The 20,520-nt window shown below is 45.0% G+C and overlaps 1 protein-coding gene across 2 annotated transcripts; it reads left to right on the top strand.

Moving 5' to 3' along the window:
* The first annotated feature begins 226 nt into the window (after positions 1-226).
* On the top strand, positions 227-20,520 carry LOC115395147 (pecanex-like protein 1). 2 transcript variants are annotated; one of them, XM_030100543.1, is made up of 36 exons: positions 227-544; positions 1,623-2,107; positions 2,671-2,879; positions 2,985-3,090; positions 3,269-3,308; positions 3,451-3,546; positions 3,621-5,363; positions 7,630-7,759; positions 8,119-8,288; positions 8,911-8,968; positions 9,087-9,228; positions 9,311-9,468; positions 9,718-9,871; positions 10,300-10,332; positions 10,426-10,597; positions 10,793-10,903; positions 11,340-11,431; positions 11,507-11,616; positions 12,187-12,292; positions 12,380-12,472; positions 12,579-12,729; positions 14,538-14,682; positions 15,200-15,374; positions 15,551-15,659; positions 15,864-15,993; positions 16,078-16,136; positions 16,246-16,461; positions 16,975-17,228; positions 17,323-17,553; positions 17,673-17,776; positions 17,862-18,009; positions 18,097-18,327; positions 18,436-18,710; positions 18,787-18,956; positions 19,041-19,447; positions 20,186-20,520. In XM_030100543.1, the coding sequence occupies exons 2-36, from the start codon at positions 1,955-1,957 to the stop codon at positions 20,339-20,341; spliced, it is 6,837 nt and encodes a 2,278-aa protein (XP_029956403.1). In that variant the 5' UTR covers positions 227-544; positions 1,623-1,954; the 3' UTR covers positions 20,342-20,520. The 2 variants fall into 2 exon arrangements, with proteins under 2 accessions (XP_029956403.1, XP_029956402.1); XM_030100542.1 differs by having other exon boundaries at positions 15,197-15,374.

The following is a 20,520-nucleotide window of genomic DNA, read 5'->3' as shown; positions in this document are numbered from 1 at the left end:
TTGTCCGGTGTATTTAATTATTGAATAAATATTTTATTATTATCTTAATACCACAACTTACCATTCTTCAAATGTTTTACTTTTTTAAACAAATGCAGAGCAATGGCTGTTTTTTGTAGGGCTTTTGATATGGTTCTGAATAAACTCCCATGACGTCACTGCACACAGCCAATCAGCGTCATGGGAACGTCTCTCTCCTCTCGCGCAGGGTACGTCCGTTCGTGCGTGCGTGCGTGCGTGTGTCAACTAGTTGTTAGCTATAGCTAGCCCTCCAGTTAGCCAGCTGAAACATTGTAACACAAGAAACAGCCCGAATGCTGAATGGTTAACCATGAGAGGGGACTGCTGCTCCCGCTGTGTGTCTGTCACCCACTAATGCCAAAGAAGATGGAGGACTTTGAGAAAAACACGATAAGTTAGCCAGCGCAGACTGAAAGTGAAGCTTCAGTTTTTCCTCGCTAGCATCCTGAGAAGGAGAGCTCTGAGATTTTTGGACTGGATGCGGAAGGAGGATATGAGGCGAGCTGGACAGCTAATGCTAACTGTAAGTTCCCTTTCACTGCGAGCATAATTATTGCATCTGTTAATTTACGCCACATGACGGGTTTCACCAAGACACGAACGCTGAACGTGAAGTCACCCTGTGTTGGGGTGACGGTACATCCACTCGGCTAACGGCAGGGACCTTACCCTGGTTAAAATGCTGATGTATGCGGCCTAGCATTAGCCGGTAACCAGCGGGGAGATATCTAACGATTTTTAACACTTGTCAGTCGTTTCAGAGTCTTGCACCTTTCGTGCCGATTACGTTTATGCGTTCACTGAGGATAGTGAATGAGCCGGTGGTTGAACAAGTCAATTTTACCCCCCGGAGATGTCCGTATGCTAAGCTAATTGGTCTGCTAGCCTGCTAGTGTCAGAAAACTTAATCTAGCTGGCACACCATTGGCCTGGACATGGAAACAGGGACATGGAAACACTGTCAAAAGGTCAATCACTTATCTCAGCGATATTCCGTTGCTTTGGATTTGTCAAAAACCCTCAACCATCAGCTGTTACCCTCACCTTTTGCCCTGCCATTCTCTCTCGTGCTAATAAGGATCAGTGTCCTAAAATAAATTGCTGTGTATTTATTAAAAGTGAACTCCTGCAAAATTACGGACAATAATGGTTACATATTTATGACATTATCTTTTGAAAGTGATACTGCTTGAACATTTATCTTAAGTTGACTTAAGTACATGTTTACAAGAATGCTGCATCACCTCTTGAAGCCATAGCCTGTGAGTATTTGAAGCTGGTTTAAAAATTAATATTGATCAATTTTTCCATAATGTGGGTTTTTAGCTGTACATCTGGCTTTGTTGAATTTGACATTCCACGAAATGTGAATTTTTTTTCCAGTGGGTAGCAAATCTGGACATTTGTATTTTCACCGATGAATTAAGTTATTTAGGTGTGAATGGGACTTTAAAGACATATTTCCTCAAATCATTCTTGCAACATTTAAACATTTATTCTAAGGTTTGCGTGCTTAGTTTACATTTTTCCCAACATTTTACATTTTAGTGTGCCTCTTACTGAATCTTAAACTAACCAGCTTTTTTGTTTGTTTCTTACAGATGAATGTTCTTTCATACATTCAGTGGGTTACCAATGTGCCAAAAAGTCACTTTCCTGACTACCCAGCAAGGATTAGGCTAGTGTGTGGCAGCATCTGTGCGAGGGAGCACATACTGGCTCAGGAATATGCAAGGACTGTTGACCTCAACTAAAATCTGTCTAACCAAGACCAGAAACTATTGCACTTGATGAAACAGTCTTGGTCAACCTGCCATCCCCAATGGAAGTGCCATCGTAGACACAAGATACCGTGGCTCAAACTGCTGCACGGTTTTCAGAGCTACAGCCTTGTGAGAAGTGTTTCACCATTTGGTTGAATCTGGCTGTGGAGATGGGTTCCCAAGCTCTGCAGATATTGCGACAGGGTGTGTGGGCTTCACTCACAGGAGGATGGTATGTGGACCCTCATCAGAGCACATTCTCCAACTGCTTCCACCTCTATCTTTGGATATTTCTCCTGGCCTTCCCCTTTCTTCTGTACATGGTAAGCATATTTTTGCAGCTTCAGATCGTAAAATAATGATTAATTCAGGCAAATGTACATTTCGGCATGTCAGATGTTGGAATTTAAAACAAATATTTTTTTATGCAGTCACTTTTATTGATGCAGCCCATTTCCTTTATCACGATTTGCTTAAAAGATACTGTACTACACATTGTTGCAAATCATTACCTCAAACTTAGTTCAATTCAGACACTTTGAGAGACTAAACTAATATTGGAATTTGAACTTTAATGTTGTACTTTAATTTTTTTTTTTTTTTAAATAGAGGGAAAGCAAGGAATTCTTGTTCAGTAAAAGGTTCCTGCCTCAAAAACGGAATCTTGAAATGATTCTGGAGCCTGAAACAGCTTCATAATTAAATACCTCAATGTGATAAACATCGAGATGCGAGATATTCTCAAACAGGACAGTTATTTGTGTCCCCTTCCTTTGATCAACCGTGAACATTTGCAGCCACTTTATCAAATGATTCTTGGCTCCCTTTCTTCCAAATGACTGTGCAGTTTTGTATTTAGTGTCACTTTCTTTTCACTCTGTGACAGGCTCTTCCCCCTAGTCTGGTGGTGGCAGGTGTGTACTCCGCAGTGGTGGCTGTCTTTTTCACAGCCATTAAGGTGGTAAACTACCGGCTCCATGCTATGTTCGACCTTGGTGAGATTGTAGAGAAGAAACAGGCCTCACTCACGGCCGAAGCGCCGAGGACAGAAGAAGGAGATGATGGTTCAGGTGCTCATGATGGGAACCAGCACAGGTAATGAGATGCTTTTGCATGTTTCCTCTACTTTAGAGAAAATTTGTGCTGCAACATTCGACGAGTGTAATGGTCCGAATCTTTTTAATTGTCTGTTTCTTGCAGGGATAGTCATGTCGGTGTAGAGATGACTGTCTTTCGGAAGGTCAACTCAACCCCACCGGTACGCTGCAGCTCCCAGCACTCGCTGTTTGGATTGAACCAGGTGTCGGTGAGGATTCAAATTTAATAGTATAGTACAGACTGTACTTATTTCTCATCATAAGTTTGGATTTTTAAGCTCCTTGCTTGTGTGGCATTGATGGTTATCATCATGGTAATATGGCCATAGATTGATAGTTTTGATGCATGTTTATATTTTTCTTGAATTCCTTGTCCTTGTCCTTCAGGAATTTTTGCCCCAGCTGGAAGATACAGGAGAAACTAAAGGTATTTTAATTCTGTTGTTTTGTTTGAACACCTTTTTTATTAATTATTTTAAACGGGTGCATTTTCACGATTGCAAACTGTCCTAATTTGTGTAATTCAGTGTTGTGTGCGTTTTAACCCATCTGCTCTGCTTTCACCTCAGATATCAAAGAGCTAATGCGAGAGCAAGGAAGCAATAATGTGATCGTTACATCAGCTCACCGTGACATCCTACGTCAGACGTCACAGGACGCCATCAGTAAGTCTGCTGTCCTTTTAGTTTTTGTTCTCTTCTAGCGTTACTGTCTAATTTGGTGCTGTTCTCCTGCACAGGGGCTCCCAGCATGGTTCAGTCCTGCATTGCCGCTGTTCTTGGAAGTGATTTCCCAGGTCTCATGGGGGTATCTGGAGTGTCATCTGGATTTGAAGAACCCGGAGAATGCTTGTCTATTCCCCCTTCACCCTCAAGTCAAGAAGACGGAGGCGAGAAAGAGCAGTTGCAGGAAGTGGAGGAATTACCCGAGCAACTGTCTCATCAAAGTCGTGAGGACAAAGGCCTGGGGGCTTATTCTCCCCTTGGCCCCTCGGCTGAATCCGAGAGCTTGGGAGACACACCCCTTAGCCCCCTTATAAAGAGCAGCTTGAGTGAGGAGTTGAGTGAAAATCTCCTGGGTTTAGGCCTCGACCCTGTGGCGTTTGCACCGGGGACCGAGCACCCAGGCAGCCGCAGCGGGGTGGCACTGGCTGCCGGATCCACGGACAGTTGTTTCAGTGCAGGTGGAGCCACGACAGACCGCGAGACGCTGAGCACTGTTAGCAGCTACCGCAGTGAAAAGACTGACTCCACTCAGCTGGAAAGTCCCTCCTTCGGCCAGGCGCGGCCCACCGACGGACAGGCGTCGGCCTCAGCGCCAGCTATAGGTTCTAACATCTTGAAGCCCTCAGAGGATCCAGGAGGACAGGGTGGCAGTGATACTGACAATCTGTCAGACAGTGTGCTACTGCGCTCCCCTTCCAAAGAATTCTCCCTCAGCCAGGGGCTTGATAGGACACTTGTTGAAGGAGAGGATTTGCCCCCCCTCTCTGATATTGCACAGCCCCCTCCTCTCCAAAACTCCTCACCATCAAGTAGTGGTCATTCAGAGGTTTGTGAGCTGGACAGAAATGTCCCAGTTCCTCCTCTGCCCCCACCTCGGCAGGCAAATTCAGTGTCCTCAGGGCTGGCCCTGAGTCTGGTTTGCTCTGAACCTGCTCTACCCATATCTTCTACCCCCTTCCTACTGTCTGATCAGCCTGCCTTACAAGCCCAGCAGGTTGTGCGCCCCAAAGACTTGAAGCTGCTGCGGGCCAGCGGCAGTAGCATGGGTCACAGGCCGGGACGGCGGAAAGCTCCGAGGAGGAGAGCTGGGGCGGGCAGCAGTAGTTTTGACTGTGGCTCTTACAGGCGTCACCACAATCATAGGCAACACAGAGATTACATCCCCGTGCGCAACCGGTTGGGCGCCAAGGCTTATAGCGAAAGTTTGTTTGAGGACTCGAGCGATGAGGACGACGGCAGTGACATGAGCGCCGGTTCCAGTCTGGGCTCACAGCGCCGATACAGCTCCGATGATGACGACGACGACGATGACGACTCGAGTTCATCTACCTCCTGCTACTCCCCCGACCTTGCGAACACTGGCATTACGTCCCCTCTCCCCCCTGCTGCTCAACTACCCACCCCAAGGGACGGAGACTTACCTGAACCTGCTGGCCCCTCGCATTCTCGTGTTGCTCAGCGCTCTTCGAGCACAGCGAGCGCTAAGACTCATGCAAGAGTGCTAAGTATGGACGGAGCAGGCGGTGGCCAGAGCAACGCAGCGGCTCTGCCCTCCACTCTGCTGGCGATGCCTTCCACCTCCACCCCTGCACCTCGCACTCTCACCATCTCGAAGTCGGACCTGGAAGCGCGCACCATCCATACTGATGGCTTCCCTGGAACACATCATCGCCTGGACTCTCTCGGAGGGTCTTGGACCGGCAACCAGATGGGCTGGAGAGCAGGAGAGCTGGTTGAAGAAGGAGCTGTGGGAGGAGGTGAGTGAATGGAATATACCGAGACCCTGAGATGAATTATACGGCATCAGTGGATAAAAATTTATCTGATATTGTTGACTTTAAATAATTTATTAACACACAACTGAAGAATGTTACCTTGTACTTATTCAATCCATAAGCAAGCAGATATCAGAGAATTTCATCCTTTACTATAGTCAGCTCTTGTTTACAGGTTTTCAGATGTGGTTAATCTGTAGTTTAACGGAGTCTATGAACCGTATCAAATATTTTTTGCTTGCCCTTGGAGAATAATTGCACTTGGAAACAAATTAATATCGAAGACCAAAAACGTTTTTCATTTAGCTCTAAATGAACTGTTGCCAAAATTGCCAAGACATGCAGAATAATTCTAATATGTACGGTAATTTTGTTGTTTTAAACCTAATACATGACTGATGCTTCATATCCATAAAATTTGGTACTTTTAAAAGTAGTTTTGTTTTTTTAAGGTTAATTAATACCATCGATGCTGAAGTTGAAATCTCATTTACTGCCCTTTAGAGTAATCCATAACTTGATTATGAAATTCACAGATCACAAAACAGCCCATTGGAACTCTTTTTCTCTGTTAGTGATGTTTTTAACTATGTTCGCAGCAGAGAAAGACTTTTCCTGTAACCCCGGGACAGGTCTGGAGTGGTACAGAGCAGACAAACGCTTTAGAATTGAAGTCTTAATGCCAAACGTCACATAATTGCCTCTTGATTACAAGAACCATGTTTTTATGGCTCTGGGCCACACGACTGATCTCTGAGTCACGTTCCTGTACAAACAAAACAAAAAATGAAATGAATGTCTTGAGAGTTGCCTGCCATTTGCAGATTGAAGCTCCTGAAGTTCGCGTTCATGGGGAAGGAGAATCAAAGTTCTCTTCTTTATTGTGGAAAATTAGTAAATTATAAAAGGTTTCATTACAACAACAGATTACAAAACATCTTTTTTTGTTGTTGTTGTGCGTTTCTCAGTCATGAATGACATCTTTTTAATGTTGAGTATTTAATTCATTTGTTAGTAATGTTGCTGTATGTTGCTAATTTAAGCTTCCTATTACAGCAAGGGAAATCCTGCAGTTACTGTAGCACTGTCTCTAAAAGAAACATCTTGAAAATTAAGAGATATCCGAATAATAGTCTGTATGACTTTAACAGCATTTCTGCGTGTTGTTTGCCCATTAGCCGTCACTTTCTTACAGATAAGGCTGCGATTTCCATATATTTTCCTTTCTCTAAAGTTTGACCAAAAGAAACGCTCAACAGTAACATGCTCATATAAATTAGTCCGTTATTTGACTGAAGACTTTTTTTGTGACCTGCAGCTTCATTTTCTTCCTGAAACATGCTTGTTCTCATAGAACTGTGCTTCTTTCCTTGATTTGATATGCCCACCAAAAGTAAGCAAGAAATTGCTCATTTCCATCCACGGAGACATGCACCTCAAACCAGCCTGCCTAAATAGTTAATGTTGATTCACGTTGGAAACCATTCTTTTGAAATCTGTCCTTTTGATGTTTTGTCCAAAAGCAGTTCACGTTAACACGCAGGACTACAGTGGCTCAGGGGGAAAACTGTGAGATATATAGAATCTGTCAGACGGCTTTTATTAAAATGGTCCTTTAGTAAAGGCCTAGAAGGACTGATGATTTAGTTACAAAAGAAATCTCCAAAAAGCAGCTTTTTCACTGGCCCAAGATTTAATTGAACCTAGATTGGAGAGTGCACTTTGGGGCTTCAGCAGACTCAACGCGCTTCACACTGTTCGTCACATTCACCCTTTCACACACACACACACACACACACACACACACACATGCACCAATGGCGACGACTGCTGTGGAAAGAGCTCGGCCCAAATGGAAAGTTTCTGAATGTAATAATTAGAATTTGGGGGATACTGCGTTTTAACCTTTAATTATTGGAAGCACTCAATTCTTCCCCTTCTGTTGACAGTCAGCGTTGATGGTCACCTCCTGTTTAATGGTCTTTTCAATGCCTCCAAATAAAAGTCAAGAAGTGGATTATAATGAATAGTTGGACACTTATTTGTTCTTGGAAATTAGCATTGCTCAATTCAGCATATTAAGCCTGTTCACTCCTTGGAATGAATTAAAAAAAATTTTTTAGATCGAATTAAAACCTAGTAATAAGCCCACTTGTGTCTCATTTGGACGTAGATGGTCCCGTGTGCTCCATAGACAGAGACTGCAATATGAACTGTTGTATTGATGTAACTGATAACCTTTCTCCAGCCATGGCTCCAGAGGACGGGGGCAAACATGAATCTGTCAGCAGTGTGAAGAGGACCCAGGCCATACGCAGGAGACACAATGCTGGGAGCAACCCTACACCACCTCCATCAACCATGGGATCCCCTCCCAGGTCAGTTGAGTAAGCAGACGTGAGTGGGGGTTTCAGCCGAAGCCTTACCTCAGCCTTTTCTTTATTTGCCCCGATTGCAAGCCACGTCTCCTTTAGTCAAAGCAATCAGCAAGTCCACACTGTGATGAATGTAATATCTCGCAGTTCAAATTAAAACTGCTTCCGTATGAAGTAGTATTCTCAGCAACTTCTGAAGAAATTAATGAAATATTATTTAATGCACATTACTTCTCATGTAAGATGCCGGCTTCAGCAGCGCCAGTTTCAAGCCTCGCTCAGCTAAAATTTTAATTTACAACGCCGGACTGTTTCATTTGACAAAGTGTGTGCGTGTGCTCTTTTTGTTTTTCGCCCTGCAGCCTCCAGGACCTCCAGCGAACTCGGACCTCTTCTCATTCGCGCACTCGCACACTTCCCTCAGCCTTACAGTTTGCCTCTTCGCTCCTGCTGCCCCGCAGTGGCATCCACGAGGCCTCCACCTTCGACGACACATCAGAGGGGGCGGTGCACTATTTCTATGATGAGAGCGGTGAGTCAGCGGCTTCAAAGGGATATCTCACTATTATGCCAAAGGAACTTGTTTGTTTTCATGTCGAGAGTTAAATGAGAAGGTTGGCACCCAGTGGAGTCTCCTGTGGATTTTCCTGTGAAAAAACCGGCATTGTTGTTTACCCCCCGTTTTCAGTATTTATGTTAAGTTATGTTAATTGTTCTTTCACTGTATCTTCTGGTGTCACTCTTTTCACCTGATTCTTTGGCTAGAAAAGTGAATAAGCATGTTTATGTTCCAAAAACAGATTCTTAAATACAACGACTGATTTAAGTTATTGTGATCCTTTTAAAGAGATGGTTTAACTTCTCAGTGCAGTCGCAATCCTCCAACACCACTCAGATGGATGGTTGGAAGTTCCAGGTTGAACACAACAAATTATACAATCTTTAGAATTTAGAAAAAGAGGATCCGTCTTTATTGTTCATATACGTCTTCTATTCTTCAAGATTCTCTCTTCTGTTAATTTTAATAGAGTGTTTAGTGACGTGTTCAGTCTGTTGATTAAAACTGAGGATACCCATAAAATTTGTTTCTCTCCTGTTGAGTGTATTCCCTGTTAGAATGTTTATATTTCAGCACTTTTTTCTTCTATTTTCAGGAGTGAAGAGGTCCTACACATTTGGACCTGCTGGAGGCGGCTACGAGGACCCCGTTCAGTAAGTTAGAAGTATTTTATTGCCCGACTCAGCCTCATTCACCACTATAAAGGTTAATTTGCCCTGGCAAAGCATGATGCACACCTGCACTTAACACCATGACCTTTGTCACTTGCAGGGAACGGGAGAGGCAGTCCCAGTCCTCAAGCTTCACCTCCACTGAAGTCCAGGAGGGAGCACCGGTCCTGTCCATGCTCCAGCCCAGACCAGTGGTTTTACAGGGCATGCAGGTCCGCAGGGTGCCTCTGGAAATGCCTGAGGTTAGCAGTCTTCGAGCTTTCACAAAACCCCCCATCATTTCTTTTTCTAAACTCGTCCCCGGTTTTCTCAACTCCTCCTCAGTTTGACCTGGATCACGAATCTCTACAAGAGTCTCAGGAAAACACTCTGATGATCGAGGAGAAAGCCAAACCCAAACAGTACTATCGCTTTTGGGTGCTACCTGGGAAGTGGCTGAGGGTTCGATACGATCGACTGGCTCTTCTTGCCTTATTGGACAGGTAGGCAGGACAATGCTATGTGGCTCCTTCAGGATGAATATTACAGTTAACACCTCATGATGTTTAAAATTGATAGTCTTAAAATTGTCTTGACATTTCTGTCATTAGATTAAGATTGTGATGGTTCCATTTTAATATCCTCTCCTATTGATTGTGTTTGAACCTTTTTTAAAATATTTGATGATAGAAAGTAATAAAACTGGTGTTTTACATATAAGGTATTTCGGGTTCCATACTTTATTTTTCCAGGAACCGCCGTGTGGGGGAGAACGTGTTTGCTGTGGTGCTGGCCAGCCTGGTGGCCTTCCTGGGGTTCCTACTGCTGCTACAGGGCTTTTTCAGGGACATCTGGGTCTTCCAGTTCTGCTTGGTCATTGCTAGCTGCCAGTACTCCCTCCTGAAGGTACTTTTCGTTGTTTTATCAGCTGGTCAGAGCTTGTATTAAGCACATATTTTAACCACTGATTCTAACTCAAACATGCAAAGTCTGTGTTTACACTGTACAGAACTAAAATCAGAACGTAGCTACAAACTTTTACTTCATTTATTTTTTTTAATCTGTTGGCTGTGACAGTAAATGAACCTTTCAAAAACAAAGCTTTACTCTTCTAGATTGCATACAACTGATCAAATTTACAGAATTCATAGATGGATCATAAAAATCAGGATTAGATGTGTTGTTTTTGCAGTTACAGCAAACGTGCAAAGTTCCAGATCAGACATGTAACCTCTCTGCACTGCTTCAGATTTGATTCGGTTTTACCTGAAATATGTGCAACTTACGTTTCTCTGCCCTATTTTTTTTTTTTTTTTTTTTTTTTTTTTTTAAAGAGTGTGCAACCAGATGCAGCTTCTCCCATGCATGTGAGTAAAGTTTTCACCCTTTATATTGGGAATTGTGATCAGGACCTCGTACATAAAAAGTCAGTTAATCATGTCATTGTGTTCAATCAACAGGGTCACAACTGGATCATTGTGTACAGTCGGCCTGTCTACTTCTGCTTGTGCTGTGTCATGATCTGGATCTTTGACCTGTCCGGTCGTGCTGGAAGCCTGCAGCCCTTCTCCCTCTACGGCGTCACCTTTTTTTCCGCACATTTCTTGATCTGGGTCAGGGATATGCTGATTGGTTAGTTTTCTTCCGCAACTTTTTTTTTTCATAATTATTTTTCAGCATCCTTATGTGCTTCATCTCCATCACGTGAAGGGCGTTACATTAGTAGGATGTAAATATAGCATGAAGGTCATTGTTCATTAAACCACAGTACAGCGAGTAATGTGAATTGGTAATTTATTCTTTTGTTTTCTTTCTTTCATCCAACAGTGTTTGCCTTGTGTTTCCCGGTCATTTTCCTGTTTGGGTTGCTACCTCAGGTCAATACTTTTGTGATGTGTCTGCTGGAGCAGATCGACATGCACGTTTTCGGTGGAACCGGTAAGACTGTAACTACTCTTAGACATCAATTTTATCTGCACAATTAAGGGTGATTTGTCGTGCTTGAGTTACAAGAATGTAAAAAAACACAATGAAACAAAATATCACATGAAACTAAAGGTAGACATGGGCATTAACAGCTTCAAGACTGGACAAAACAAGATGCACACAGAAGGCAATGTGGTAACTTCCTGTCAGGGAAGCGTTGCAGCCAGTTCAGAAACGACACTCTGATCACATGAAGCCACACTCTTTATTGCCGCATCTCAACTGCATGCTATTTTTATCAGGTGGGATTAGTCACCGTTTCAAGTCAGGTGAATCAAATTCTGTTGCTGTGACCTTGAAACATGAATGAGAAACTAAATAGATGAGATTAAAATCCTTGTATTCTGGTTAAAGTTGTCTAAACTCAGGCTTTTTTTTTTATCTTCAGCCACGACCAGCCCGCTCTCATCTCTGTTCAGCCTCATCCGTAGCGTGTTGGTGGCTGCTCTGCTGTATGGATTTTGCCTCGGCGCTATAAATGTAAGTTTATCATAGACCCGGTGTGCTTTTGTCAAATTCTTATCCATCACAGTAACAACATTTTCTTTCCACCAGGCGCCGTGGGGGGATGCCCATGTGCCAGTACTGTTCTCTGTGTTTTGTGGCCTCCTCCTGGCCTTATCCTACCACCTCAGCCGCCAAAGCAGCGATCCTACCATCCTGTGGTCAGTGTTTTATCTCATCTTGCCGATCATGATCTGCAGTAATACATCTTGCAGTTACATTCACAGATTGTTGCACAATAATGAAATGTAGTGTCGTGACCCTTGAGTGAGGAAGAAGACTAGTTTATCATGCAGCCTGTTTTTCTTCACTTCAGAAAACTTTCATTTAAAAGTTTGACATTTGCTGTGAAATCTATTTCAATATTTCCTCCTCTACTTGTGGAGATGGCTTGTCTACACAGGAAGCGTTTCAGCCAAGTTTTTCAGTTGTCCATCTGGCGGGACAAGTATTTACTGGGGATTTACACATGTAACCGAGATCTAATTTGAAGGGTTTTATTTTCCTCCCATTTATTCAGGTTACTGCAGGGATTGTTTAATTGGCTCGCCGGCTGCCAAGAAAGAATTGACCTTCATGCGGTGCTGATATGACAGTCACCATTTTGTCGCCTTCCTGTTTTCACTGCACAGCCTCTGAAGACCTGACTTTGCACCAGAGCTTTTAACTGTAGTTGTTTTAATTCTGTTGATTTTCTTTTTCCTTTTTTTTCCCCCTGTGCTTTCCATCAGGTCGTTGGTTCGGTCTAAATTATTCCCAGAACTGGAGAACCGAACACCAGAAGAGCCCCCTGTAGAGATCAAGGACCCTCTCCCTGAGAAGCTACGCAACTCTGTGGTAAACGGATTTGCTCAGTTCAGCAGGACGGCTCGTTTTTGCGTCGTCATTAGTTTTAAAGTCGAACTCTCACTGTCTCCTCTTTAGAACGAGATTCTTCATTCAGACCTCGTCATGTGTCCCCTCATGGCTGTGATAACCTTCGCCATCAGTGCCAGCACGGTTTTCATCGCTCTTCAAGTTAGTAGGAGCAGCGTTTATGACCCTCTTCTCAACACTCATCTCTGTGAAGGATCACACACACACTTTTATTTCTAATTGTCTTCATTTTGCTCTCCATCCACAGCCCGCTCTGAGCTTTGTCTTGTACATCCTGGCTGGAGTTGTCGGCTTCATTACACACTATCTCCTGCCTCAGCTCCGCAAACAGCTGCCATGGTTCTGCCTGGCTCACCCTGTGCTCCGCTCCAAAGAGTATAGTCAGTTTGAAGTCCGAGGTGAGTCCTGGTTGCTCTTCTACTCTCAGAAAAACCGATGTTTGGAGTAACGGCGTCAAACAATCAGCTCTATGAGTAATTGTAACATTGTGAGTACTTCAGGAAGACTCTTGTGAAAGAGCTCTTAACCCCAAGTATCTCTTCATTGGAGTGTGGCATTGAAGTGTGTTGTGGTCAGTGGCTGCTTATTTCAAATACCACTGATAGATTAGTAGGAATACATGATGATATCGCCACAATATCAGTATCCAGCGTTCAACACTAAGAAATTAAACTTCGACATGAAACACAGCTGGTCGTATGCAAATCTCTTTTTGGTTTTTTGGGTACAGTGTGTGTTCACTACGAGCATGCAAGACTGTCAAGGTGAGAAAGATGTCATTATATTGATGAGCATAAAAGGGGGGGGGGGGGGGGGGGGAATCAAACATGTCTGCTGTAGGTTTTTTAAAGGTTTAGAAAGTGATAATGTCACTTCTCCCAATTGAATGCTCAACATCAGTGATGCAAGAAGTTAAAACCTGGAAATCCAACTCGTGTCGTGGTTCTGGTCCGTACAGCTCAAAGATACCTCGATGCAACCGGTGCAAGTGTTTACAGTGAAGCGCTTTTCAGCGATGTTTCCCACGACAGACACTAAAAGAGAGGTCATATAGATCAGGATTGTCAAACATATGACCCCCGTAGACTAAAATTGGCCAGGACAAGGCTTCAATCCAGCCAAACCACAATAAAATTGTTAAAATTTAAAGAAACACAAGACACAGAGCTGCTTTTCCAACGTATATACTTTACAACACAACAAATTAATCCTTTAAAGTTTAAATTCAAATATACAATGGCACTGTTTTACCAGTACGGCCCATTGATCTGTATGTGTTTCTTCAACTAAAATGTGTTTCATACCCCTGGTATAAATTGTGAAATAGCAGAGATGCTTATTTTTATACGGTTATAGATCTATAAGATGTAGAACTGTAATTTATTTCCTTTTGACTTGAAAGGAATTCTGCACTTTAGTGTGTTTGGGGGAAAAAAAAAAGAAATAGAACATGCAAACAGGGGACTGTCATTGGTTCCAGCTCAGATCAGCGTGTACCAGAGTCTCAGCTTAGTTTGAGTATTGTATAACCGCATGGGGTCCTGTTTGTGAAAAGGACTGCTTTCGTTAAGTTGATATGAGTGAATCACCCGCAGCTCACTAATTCAGATGTGTTCCTTTAACTATGTGGACTATTTAGTACTTTAAACCTGTAAAGTGCATTTTCTTTATTACTGCAACCAGAAGTGGCGAACAGCTACGAAGCATTTCATGCCTCGGATGTTGTCAAAACATTCTCAGAATATATATTTAAAAAATAGTTTACAGTTTTGCCAGTTATGTCACAAAAAAATAAGCGTAAGTTACAGACAGCAGCTCCAACACGAAGTTGACAGCAGCATCACGATTAAATTATGATTTACTGTTGTCAGAATTAAATGCTGCATCAGAAGCTATGGTGGATTATATCGACAATGGCAAAGATTTTCTTTAAAAATATCGCCACTTACCCAACATCGTAACAGCAGAGCTCACAAAGAGTTTATTTTACCTTTTTATCATTGTTATGGAGTCACATTTAAATGCCGCCTCCTCCAGTACATCTGCCCTCAGGGATGATCTGTCTTTGGTACAGCCCTAATGTGTGTTTATTGATTATAAATAAAACCGGAATAGAAGATACTGTAATTTTAGGGTAAACTTCTCCAAAAAAAACATGACAGCTCAAGTGGTTTTCTGAATTTATTGAATTCTCTCTTTTCTGCAGATGCTGCTCAGCTGATGTGGTTTGAGAAGCTGTATGCGTGGCTTCAGTGTGTGGAGAAATACTTCATCTACCCAGCTGTGGTGCTGAACTCCCTGACGACAGAAGCTCGGACTGTGGGCCAAAATCATAAAGAGCTGGACATCTAGTAAGCCGCTCTCCTTATCACCGCTTCACATCCACATATCACCCGGTTCTTCGCCACTGCTCCCCGCGGACCAGCGCTGCCAGCTGTGTGTGTTGCAACAGCACAACATAAAATTCACACACACTCAACCGCGCATGGAATTTATTGCTTTTTGCAGATACATACATAAAACAAAATCCTCCTCCAGATTTCCCAGACCAGCCAGTTTATCTCTCTCCCCATGATTTTATCGATAACAACCTTATAGATATAATAGTGGAACATACTCGGGTCACAGGCAGTGTTTGGAGGTGAGAATAATTTAAGTGGTGTGACACACGGCGTATCACTTTGTGGTAAAAGAGAAATCAACTTGTGAATAAAATGTTTACGGAGTTGTTTACTCACTGCTGAGAGGAAAAAAAAACAACATGCAAACAAGTGCTTGAATCTATTGTTTTTTAATGTCATTTTGATACACATGCATGCAGACTTCGCCCCTGATTCCTTCTCTGCGTTCCTTTAACTCCCCCAGCAGCCGAGCGCTGTTCATCTCGGTGGCGGGCATGAAGTTGCTGCGCTCGTCGTTCTGCACCCCGTCGCAGCAGTACGTCACGCTGTGCTTCACCACGCTCTTCTTCCAGTTCGACTACCCGCATTTCTCGGAGACCTTCCTCATCGACTACTACTTCATGTCCATTCTCTTCAGCAAGGTGAGATCTCAGGTCTTGCCATGAACTTTTTGTCCTACTTTGGAAACACGTTGACGTGCACATAGGTGACAGCTGTGTGTTGATCTGTTGTATTTCATTTCTACCGTGGTGACATGTGTTTCTCTTTGTGTTGTATTCTTCTGGGTTTGATTCTGATTCATCCCTGAAACTTTCAGATGTGGGACCTCCTGTATAAGCTGCGCTTTGTGCTGACTTACATCGCCCCCTGGCAGATCACCTGGGGCTCAGCCTTTCATGCATTTGCTCAGCCCTTCGCCGTGCCTCGTATCCTTCAGTCTGTTCGGTTTCCTTGAGGATCCGCAAAGAGCAGCGTTGAACTGCAACTTCAAAATGTGACACTGTCTTAACATGTGATGCTGCTTTTTGCTGCAGGGTCAACGTGTGAAATTGCATTACTGTACATCTTTTGTTGTTTGATGCTTTGAATTGTGCTTGTAAGTTACCCGCCCTTAACTCTTCTAACTTCAGATTCTGCCGTGCTTTTCGTCCAAGCCGTCTTTTCCGCTGTCTTTTCCACACCTCTCAATCCTGTTCTAGGCAGCGCAGTGTTTGTCACTTCTTACACCCGACCTGTAAAGTTCTGGGAGCGAGATTACAAGTATGTGTTTTTTATAACAATAATTACTTGCGAAGCAACAACACGTTTCGCAGAGGCCTTAATTCAGTTTTTTTACATTTGTAGCACGAAGCGTGTGGATCATTCAAACACCAGACTCGCCACCCAATTAGACCGCAACCCAGGTATGTCACTGCGCACGTGTGTGTGTGTGAGATCATCACTTAATCTTTGCTTCACGGCTGTGGCAACTCTATTTTATTTTATTTATTTTATTTGTTCTCTTTCTGGAAGGTGCCGATGACAACAATTTGAATTCTATTTTCTACGAGCACCTGACACGCTCGCTCCAGCACAGCCTGTGCGGAGACCTGCTGCTCGGCCGCTGGGGAAATTACAGCACAGGCGACTGCTTCATTCTTGCGTCAGACTACCTCAACGCTTTGGTGCACATCATCGAGATCGGCAACGGCCTGGTCACCTTCCAGCTGAGAGGTCTAGAGTTCAGAGGTCAGCGTCGGCCACAGTGCCTGCAGCCCTTTTGAATGAGCGCCGTGAATTTATTTAACAGATGAAAGTTTGTCAAAAACTCTCAAACAGAGCAAATTATTTATAGTTTCAGGTCACTTTGTGTTGGAAAGTTTTATCTTTTAAATATGCATTTAAGAGAGGTAACCTATTTTAATATTTCTTTAGTATTAAACAGACTCTGATGTTCTCACACTGCATTCTTGTTCCTGAAAGAGTCAGCGTCATGGCTGTGCATTTATTTTTAGGTTTTTCAGAACTAAGAAAAGTTTATGTGCATCAAAGAGGCTGTCACTTCGCAAATCAGAACTGATCAAATCAGTCTTCTCAATCTTAATATATTTTTATACAGGGACAGGATTTATTCCCATTGCATCTGAAAAGAAGTCATTTTATTTTTGCTTGATTTGTCACAGTTTAACTCTCGCTGATAGGCAGTAAAGCCTCTTTTGGAGCAATTCGTTCAGGCTTATCAAATGTTTCTGGTGTGTTCAGGCACATACTGTCAGCAGAGGGAGGTGGAGGCGATCACAGAGGGGGTGGAGGAGGACGAGGGCTGCTGCTGCTGCGAGCCTGGTCATCTGCCCCACATGCTGTCGTTCAACGCCGCCTTCGGACAGCGCTGGCTGGCCTGGGAGGTGGCGGCCACCAAGTACGTACTGGAGGGCTACAGCATCAGCGACAACAATGCAGCCTCCATGTTACAAGTGTTCGACCTTCGGAAGATCCTCATCACGTATTACGTCAAGGTGAGACGTTTTTTTGCTCTGTGTGTGTGTGTCTACACCCTCTTAATTTAATCTTTGCATTTGACTGTTTCTAAATCAAACGTGTTTTCTACAGAGCATCATCTACTACGTGAGCCGATCTGCGAAGCTGGAGGAGTGGCTCGCTAACGAGATGATTCAGGAGGCTCTTCGACCTTGTCAGGGACCCAACTACGTAGACAGTGACCCCACCTTCAACCTGAACATCGACGAGGATTATGACCACAGGGCCTCGGGCATCACCCCCTCCTCTTTCTGCATGATCTACCTGGACTGGATTCAGTATTGCAACAGCAGGCGGCAAACGGTGAGACGCTCCCCAACAAGAATCAAATACTTAGAATCAGATGTGAACAAAAAAGCATTGTGTATTGGTTCTAAGAAACTAAACGATGAATCTACTCCTACCTTTCTGTCACTCTGTAGCCGGTGACCTGTGAAAGAGATTCTCCTCTGGTCAACCTCTGCTTCGGTTTGTGTATCCTGGGAAGAAGAGCTTTGGGCACAGCCTCCCACAGCATGTCTGCAAGGTACGACCTCCAACACTGCATTCATCTTTCAACCACCGCCTGTGCTCCGCCGGCAGACGATGCTCATTGTTCATTTGCTCGACAGCTTGGAGCCGTTTCTCTACGGCCTCCATGCGCTGTTCAAGGGAGACTTCCGCATCACGTCTCCCAGGGACGAATGGGTGTTTGCAGATATGGACCTGCTGAATCGAGTCGTGGCGCCAGGAGTGAGGATGTCCCTCAAACTGCATCAGGTAGCGTTTCCAGAACATGTGCTGAAGATAAAACATCGGCTATTTTCAATGCTGAACTGGAGCGTGTGTGCTCTGTGGTTTCTCCAGGACCACTTCACATCTCCCGATGAGTATGAAGATCTGATGGTTCTGTACGACGCAATCACTGCCAACGAGGAGAAGATGTTGATATCGCACGAGGGCGACCCCGTGTGGCGCAGCGCTATTCTGGCCAACATGCCTTCGCTTCTGGCGCTGCGCCACATCATGGATGACGGCAGCGACGAGTACAAGATCATCATGCTCAACAAGAGGTTCCTCAGCTTCAGAGTTATCAAGGTCTCGGCTCTTCCTGCTGGTCTCCATACAAATCATTCTACTTGTTTTATGGAGTCTGTGCTTTCCTTCTTTCCTCCTGAGGTATCTTTGCTCCCCCCCCCCCTGCAGGTTAACAGGGAGTGTGTACGCGGGCTGTGGGCGGGGCAGCAGCAGGAGCTGGTTTTCCTGCGCAACCGCAACCCAGAGCGCGGAAGCATCCAGAACGCCAAGCAGGCCCTGAGGAACATGATCAACTCCTCGTGCGACCAGCCCATCGGCTACCCCATCTACGTGTCCCCCCTCACCACGTCGTACGCCGGGGGACACGTCCAGCTGCGCTCTGTGTGGGGCGGGCCGGTCAGCCCGCACAACATTTACACCTGGCTCATCAGCAGCTGGGACAGGTACCGCTTCCTCGACTCGACGCAGCGCGCGTCTTCGGGAATCTGCGGGCTAACTGTGGTTTGCTGGTCCTGGCAGGTTGCAGAAGGGCTGCGGCGCCGGCTGCAACAGTGGAGGAAACATCGAGGATTCAGACTGCGGAGGAGGCTCCACCTCCATCTCCACCAACCCGGCTGTTCACACCACCCAGAGTACCCCCGCCTCCAGCCTCCCCCAGCCTCACATCACCACTGTCCAGCCCTCACTGGGTAAAACTAAACTGTTCTAGCCTTTTACAGCAGTTTTCTGTGATTTAAAAAAAGCGGAAATCAAATATCTGATCTTAACTCCAGGTACAGACAACCCAGTCGGCCCGACCCAGAGCTGGCCTCACCACCCGCAGCCCCTCCCGTTAGCTCTGCTCAGCCAATCAGAGGGCAGGATGGAGGCGGGGCTGCTCACGTCCTTACAGCGGACGTCCTCCATCCAGGGCCTCCTGGGCCACCAGCTGTCCAGCTCCCAGCTGTCCTTCAGCGGCTCGGTGGCGCCCCCGCCGCTGCCCGGCCCGGAGCGCTTCTGCCCCGCCAGCCTCCTGGAGAACACGGGCCACAGAGCGGGCCAGCGGGCTGGCCTTGCGCAGGGCGGCCTGCACTACGAGAGCCATTTCGGCAAGTGGAGCTTCTCAGCCAGGAAGGGCTTCAACGGACCGGCCGCCGCATCCGAGGCGGAGGCAGGACCGGTCCAGACGATACGCACACAGGTGAGACGGCAGCCGCCGCTCCGCTCACATTTTCACCAACATCTCATTTCTGGACCAAATATCTTTATTGAAAAGTCACTTTTGGAATCCGGAAACATTTAGCAGTATTGTTTGCTGCCTACTGACATTTTATACACCAAGTAATTGAAAAAATTAAATCAGGTTTAAAAGAATCAGCAGGATGAAATTATTATTACAACCCATTTGGAACTTTATTACAGAAAGCTGTGCGGAGTTCAGCAGGATGACAAATTCTCATGTGTGAATTACTTTATGCTTCATTTACTTTTATTTGAACCTTTTCTTCTGCCTGCCGCAGTGATTTTTTCATTTTACATTCAGGTTTTTGTGTTGCTATAAACACCACAGAGGTTTTGTTTGGTGGAGACACACCGGCAGTAACGATTTGGAAAGTAAACCGCATAATTTTTACTCTCTAATAGTTTAGAGGTACAAAATCTCTTTTTTGACGCTTTTAACCTAATAAGCTTTTGCACTTGGTTTGTACATTTTCGCAGCAACTCTGCATACATGTTGAAAGTATTGGCTTTTAAAAAGTAGCACCAGAGGTGAAATCTTCTGTAATGCTCTTATGTTAAACTGAGGGTTGATCCATATGGAAATCCGCTCCGTCCATCAATCTGCTCCGCTGGAGCTGATCCCACCTGACGAACCACCGCTCACATTCACAGGTGCACTTTGTTTTTTGGGACTCACGTTCGTGTGTTTCTCTCCCAGCCTGCTCCTCCTCCTGCTCCCCTACAAGAGGCCAGTCCAACACAAGATCCTCTGGGAGCCACTCAGACTCTGGATCCCGCCCTGCTGTCCACAGGGGATCCGCCCACTCCCAGAGAGGAATCCACAGAGCTGCCTTTACTCGATCACCTGCGCTGAGTCTGCACCAGGGAACATTTTCTACAGTGAAAGCACACCGCGGTTGAATGTGGGCCGGACTCATTCCACCAGCTCCTGGTTTGACCGGCGCAGTGCAACGACAGGGTTCGTGACTGACTCCGCCGGCCCCCCCCTGCAATACTGGCTGGATCTGCGTGTGCGTTCATCACCCCCCCCCC

This window comes from Salarias fasciatus, chromosome 10 (genome assembly GCF_902148845.1).
Source record: "Salarias fasciatus chromosome 10, fSalaFa1.1, whole genome shotgun sequence".
Lineage (NCBI taxonomy): Eukaryota > Metazoa > Chordata > Actinopteri > Blenniiformes > Blenniidae > Salarias > Salarias fasciatus.
The sequence above is the reverse complement of the archived record's forward strand: the minus strand, read 5'-3'. Positions and strand labels throughout refer to the sequence as shown.